Genomic DNA, 6,534 nt, shown 5'->3' with positions numbered 1-6,534 from the left:
GTCCGACATTAAACAGAGCCCGACAGAGGAGGGAGGGGCGGGGAGGCTSTTGCCGTGCAGCGCTTCAAGAGCTGACCTGTGTCTGACCTCAAAGTGCACAAGCGTCCAACTTGAAGCATTGGCTGCGATTTTGAAGCTGAAATCGCGTTCGGTGTGAACGCAGCATTAATGTCTATTTGTTTCACTGTTTCCATGTTGTCGGGATGAGCTCACTTCTGTAGGTCTCATTTTGTTTCTGACTTTACTTTAAAGAGGACCTATTATGCAAAATTCACTTTTTACATGTTTTTAAACTTTAATTTGGGTTTGTGCTGCTTTTAGAAACAGTCCAAGTACCAAAAAAAATCCCAGATGTTTTTCTTGGCAATATGTAAATGTTACGTGACAATCCGGGTAACCTAGCAATGCCTAAGACGAGCCCAGCCCCTCACTTGATAACCCAAGCGGAGTCTCCACCCACTTCATTACAGGAAGTAATTGTTCTGCTGTTTTTAACAACAGTCACGGAGAACAGAGATGTGTGGCGTTATTTTGTTTTTATTTTTGATGCGCTGGAGGAGGCTGCAGATATTGACCGCCCCTCCGTTCGTCTCCCCCTCCACTTCGGGAAGCGGCGCCGGACACACGTTGGCCTCCCCGGCACCAAGGCTGACTTCAGTTGGACGCTCCAGTCCGTCCCTACCAAGCCTGTGCCTGGGGTGGCCACACTGCGCGCAGCCCGTATTGTTGTACCATTGTGCATCTGCTTGTACTAGTAGCCACTTTCACGTTAACATAAACGCTGTTTGGAAGGCGGAGCTAAAGTAAATAGGTTTAATCTTAAAAACTTTTCTTTGTTACTAGACACTATGTTATTTTATGTCTCTTTAGACCAGTGATGGATGCTGGTCTTTCAAGGAGTGGAAGCTCAATTTCGGCCTACATCATAAAATGTGCCGGTTTATTTATACGTAAATTCTACCCTCCATTCCTTTTCAATGATGAGAGGTGGAGGGGCTCAGCAGCACCCGCTGGACAGAAACTGGTAGAAGTCAGAAAGAGTGACAGAAGTCTGTCTCCAAACACAAGCAGCTACAAAAGAAAACCACCAGAAATAAAAACTTGATTTCTCACTAGTCGTTTTTAACAAAGAAAATGCAGCTAAAAGGATTAATAAAGTCTCCGGTTCAACTCAGAACAGAAGCAAAAGTAAAAATCTGCTCCCACGGAATGTTTACACCAAAAGATCTCTGATTCCCTCATTTTGCTGTCAATCAAAAAGGGATTCAGCCTCAAACAGATCATCCAATCATCATGCAGAAGCTGAGCGTCTGGGCCAGCCGAGGCCAGCCCACTGCCCCATAGACCACCAGAGACGCTGAGCGTCCGATGGGCGGGACAAAGCCCAGCATTTATCCAATGACTCTGTTTCGCTGCACTCTTTGCTTTGCTATTGAACTCTGTGGACACAGTAAAAAGCACTGTGAAGCTGCCAGAATGAGTGAGAGGAAAGCAGCGTTGTTACCAGTGATAAGAAGCTGATTCTGAATAAAAGTTGAGAGTGTTTTAGTGCATATTTGTTTAGTCAGTGACATGTACTCACAACAGTATACATTAGATCACTTTTTATATATATTTTAGGACAAGCTGAGCTTCCCTTGCAGTCTTAGAAAAATCGCCTCTGCTTTACCTGACATGTTTCGATGTATTGTTTTTTTCTTCATCAGAGGTCATCATACATCAGCTGTGACACCTAGGGCTGCCATGATTAGTCGATTAGTTGACGACTAATCGATTATTAAAATAATCAATGATTAATTTAATAATCGATTAATCGTTTTCTGTTTGTTTTTGTTCTTTACTTTGTTTTTCTCTCCAAACTGCTTTGACACCTTCCACTGCCACATCTGCCTTTCTGTCCTTGACACACATGCACAGTAGTGGTAACTGGGGTAGGTCGTGGATGTCACAAGACATTATACAGACAGGCTCTGGTATCATGGCTACCCAGCAACGGAGCTCAAAGTGTGGGATCATTTTAAGAAAAATGAAAGAGAAACCTGTGTAATATCTGCAGAGCAGAACTTGCCTTCCACAGCAATTATTTTTAGTTAGCATATAGCTAAAATCTAACCATGGTTATATAATAGCAGCTGCATTCTGGCGCGATAAGCTGTATGTTTTATATTCAATTAACGTATGATCTGATTAGTCGACTAATCGAAAAAATAATTGGTGATTAATCGATTATAAAAATAATCGTTTGTGGCAGCCCTAGTGACACCTCTGATGAAGATGGAAGCAATACATTTAAACATGTCAGGTATGTCTGAAGAGACACAAAACAGAGCCAAGACACAAGGGACACAATGAACTTCATTGGATTAAACAAACTGTTAGAAAGGTGTTGCCTTCAGCAGCTTGTTTGCATAAACAGGTCATTCTGAAAGGAGCTCAGAACAGGCAGAACTGACCAGGTGAAATCTCATTATCTGAAAACGATTTTATGTATTAAACCTAATGAACATGTTTCATATAGCTCACAGATGTATCCTATATTGTTCAAGGATTTATAATTGATCCCCTTTAATCTCTAAATCTTACCACGGCTTTCTGTTCTGTTGCTTCTCTTTCTGTTTCTGTTTGATTAAAAAGATTTCTGTTTTGGGGTCTTTGTTTGACATAAATTATCTTTCAGATTGACCAAAATGCCCGAGAGGACTTCAACTTGACATCTGATGTGGAATTCAACAGCATCAAGTCCATTATTCTCGGCAGAGTGCCAGGTAGGTGAGAGACCCTTTGAACAGGTTTCAACAATGTGTGACAAAAACGCTGTTCTCTGGCTTCTCTCTTCATTATGGCGGATGGATCAGATGGAAACCTGCCACCTGGGCAACAGATGTGACGCTTGTTAAAACCATCTGACATTAATAAACAAATAATTCTCGTGATTTTGATTCTTTTAATAAATTTTAACCTAAAATAGGAGTTATTTAAGTTGTTGTTCTGTTGTTTAAGATGCACTTTAAAGCCCCAAAAAAGAAAACTTTAGTGTATATAACTAATGCATAAGTTCAGATAATACAGTTTGTGTATTCTGCAGCTTGTCGAAGCAGTAAGTGATTCAGTCTTTATCTGTCTGAGCGGAGCCTCAGACAGCTGTAATGATAATAAATTCAGAAAAAGGCCCTATACTTTCTATGCTAATAAGGAGAAACTGAAAAGGAGAAATTACTGAGAAGATTGGAGTCAACACCATGCAGTTCAGCATTACAACTAATAAATCCCAGCTGCTGTGGTTGGAGGTCAGAGTAAACCAGGGAGTCAAAAGGTGCAGTTGATTTTCTTCTGGCATGGGAGGAAGCGCTTTCGTTGCTTCTCAAGTCTGTTTGATGAGTTTGCTGTCATTAGTCTGGAGGAGAAAAGACTTTGAAACAGTTTTGATGAGTTTTCACTGCTGTAACTAATATTTCTCTTTAGTTTAGTTTAGTTTAGTCATTCATTTCATTTAAAAAACAAAGCAAATTCAGTATACAAAAAATACAAATGAAAAATAAAATGAAAGGCAGCAGAAGGAAGAAAAAATCTTATAATATCTGCGCCTTCTTACATCAAAAGAAATTCAAACAATAATAAAAACAGAAAAAAATAAAGAAAAAAATAAAATCTTTCTCAGACATTTTTTGAGGATACATATTATGTCATTTCATATTTCTTCAACAGTCTGGATTTCACCATTCTCCTAAACTTGTACATTGATCCTGCACTTTTAATACCATACTCCAGCTTATTCCACAATTTTATTCCTTGCACTGAAGTACATCGTTCCTTCAAACTATAGGATTTTAGGTTTCACAAACACCTCTGTCCATTTTAAATTGTAGTAACTTTGTCTCTTAACAAAATTCGATTGGATGTTCAAAGGTAATATATTTTTATGAGCCTTATACATAATCTGCAAAGTGTTGTAATCAACCAACTCATAGGATTTCAATAATTTCAACTGACAAAATAATGTATTTGATGAGTAATCATAATGTTTTTTGTGATACTTCTTATAGCTCTTTTCTGCAAAATAAAAACAGGATTTGTAATTGTTTTACACGCTTTCCCCCAGACTTCAACACAGTAAACCAAGTGTGGAACAATCATTACACTGTACAACATATACAAATATTTATCATTAAAGAGCTCCCTTTCTTTAAATAGTAATGCAATAGATTTAGCTACTTTTGTTCTTAAATAATTCACATGAGGTCTCCATGTCATCTTTTCATCAATGATGACTCCCTTCACTGACTCTACAGATATCATCATTGTTGACTCGAAATGGAATTTCAACACTTTTCTTTTTATTACTAAATATCATGTCATTCGTTTTATCCAGATTTAATTATAATTTATTTAGTTGAAACCAATTTTCTATCTTCATAAATTCTGTCTTTAAATAAAGCAAATGGAGAAAAAAAATACAAAGCTTGGTAGCAATATATAACAGCATGGTACCAAGTGTTTACAAGGTATGCACAAAGTACAGCCTGTAAATACAGTCACAAGAATCAGTATCAGTTTTATTGCCATAGTCAATGAACAGGATTCACAGACTAGGAATTAACAAATAAAGAAAATACAAAGGATAAAGGAAAAATAGAATAAAAATATATAAAACATATGTACACCAGTTCAATACAGTAATCAAAGAAGACAATATAGTTGGAGTAGTGCAGTTAGATCCAATAAAAGTGACCAGAAAAACAATATAATCAGAGTTGTGCTGTTTAAAAACCAGTGACAAAGTGACCAAGGCGGAGTTACGTGATTCTAAAGGTTCAAGAGTCCAACAGCAGAGGGGAAGAAACTGTTCTTGGCGAGATGTTCTGGTCCGAATGGACCGACACCTTCTGCCTGAGGGGAGTGGTATGAACAGGCTGCAGGGTGAGAAGGGTCAGCTGTGATCCGACCTGCTCACCTCACAGTCCTGGAGACGAACAGGTCATGGAGAGATGGGAGGCTGCAGCCGATCACCTTCTCAGCTCCGTCTGCAGAACGTGCTGCAGTCTGTGTCTGCCCCTGGCAGTGACCCCCGGCATACCACACCGTGATGGAGACACTTCATGATACAGTCAGGTGCCTAAATGTACCTGGATGGTGCCGGGCCGCGTTATGTGTTACTACCAAGCTTTTTTTATTTTTAAATTTCTGCATTATTTATTATTATTTAATCTTTATTTAACCAGGTAGCCTGGTTAAAACCAGACCCCTGTCCTTCACTTGGCTTCGTACGAGGGTCTGGACTCACTTCTATAGAGAATCGTTTCTTGCAGGAGGCGTGGCCTCTGCTGAAGCATGCGTGTGTTGTCGGTGTGAAGGAGGCTAATCTAAGAAGCTAACCGTAAGTCTCGTGCTGTAAACAACCCTACTGAGAGGAGAAAAGTACCGAGCCGAACGAGACGACTGTAAATGAGAGCTGCTGCTTTGTCAGACAAATTTAATTTAATTTGAAGCCTTATCAACACAGACTGGCTTCATTCACTTCCCCCACTGCTGTATGCTAAAATAACTAGCAGACACTGTGCAGAATATCGACATCATTAAAAAACTCCTCCTTCTGTTTGCTGATTGGCCCAGGCAAAATAAACTACAAGCAGACACTGCGCAGAAAATCGATGTTCTKTTCTCTGATTGGCCCGGCTAAAAATCTGCCAGCGAAATCCTTGTCTATGGGAGAAATCCCAGATGGAGCATTGAAGGGAAACTAGAATTGAGCAGAGCTGCGTAGGAAGGCAAGGGCCAGGCTACAGTATTAACCAGGCAAATCCCACTCGTGTTCATTAACTGGTATAAATTCCCACACTTTTTATCTTCTGGTAGTTTGCTTAAGCCAATCAAATCTACATCAGAACACATAGAAAGACAAAATGAAGAAAAACTCTATTTAAAAAAAATTACAATCCCAGCTAGCGGCAAGCTTCACGCATATCAATTTTCAGTCACACACACACACACACAAAAATCAGCCACACACAAAAATCTGGACTCAAGCCAATGTATGATTATATGTGGATAACTACTAAAAGCTGTTTCTACTGTTACTTTCTTCTTCTTTTTTTATTGCTGAGTCAGGTTTTGTCAGGATGTCAGCCAGTGTCTGCCCCTGCTGAGCCAGAGGACTCAGTCATATCAGCATCATAAAGGCAGTGTAATCGCTGATGAACTGTCATCTTCCTGCATGCCCCATCATCCATCAGCTCAACAAATGAACCAGGACAAATGTGCAGCCTCAGATTCTCAGACAGAGTGACAGTGATGGAGGTGGTCTTAATAGTGGAAAACATGTTTCAGGTTATGTATGCAAAGGCCACGAGTACATGAAAAACACAATTTTATTTTAATTACTCATTTTAGACTATTGTTTGCTTGTATTGTTTTTGTTTAGGACTATATTTTTGCATTTTTGCTCCACCGGGAGGAGGCCCCGAGGAAGACCCAGGACACGCTGGAGGGACTATGTCTCTCGGCTGGCCTGGGAACGCCTTGGGGTTCCCCCGGAGG

General features: G+C 39.8%; 1 protein-coding gene across 1 annotated transcript in view; it reads left to right on the top strand.

Annotated features, from left to right (window-relative positions):
- LOC106524099 (contactin-associated protein-like 4) overlaps window positions 1-6,534 on the top strand; it is a gene marked incomplete at its 5' end in the record, with an annotated part of 134,188 nt that overhangs the window by 120,531 nt on the left and 7,123 nt on the right. Inside the window, 1 exon segment of the mRNA XM_014017758.1 lies at window positions 2,678-2,765. Within this exon segment, the coding sequence (XP_013873212.1) occupies window positions 2,678-2,765 (88 nt within the window).

Source organism: Austrofundulus limnaeus, unplaced genomic scaffold (genome assembly GCF_001266775.1).
Source record: "Austrofundulus limnaeus strain Quisiro unplaced genomic scaffold, Austrofundulus_limnaeus-1.0 Scaffold176, whole genome shotgun sequence".
Lineage (NCBI taxonomy): Eukaryota > Metazoa > Chordata > Actinopteri > Cyprinodontiformes > Rivulidae > Austrofundulus > Austrofundulus limnaeus.
The sequence above is the reverse complement of the archived record's forward strand: the minus strand, read 5'-3'. Positions and strand labels throughout refer to the sequence as shown.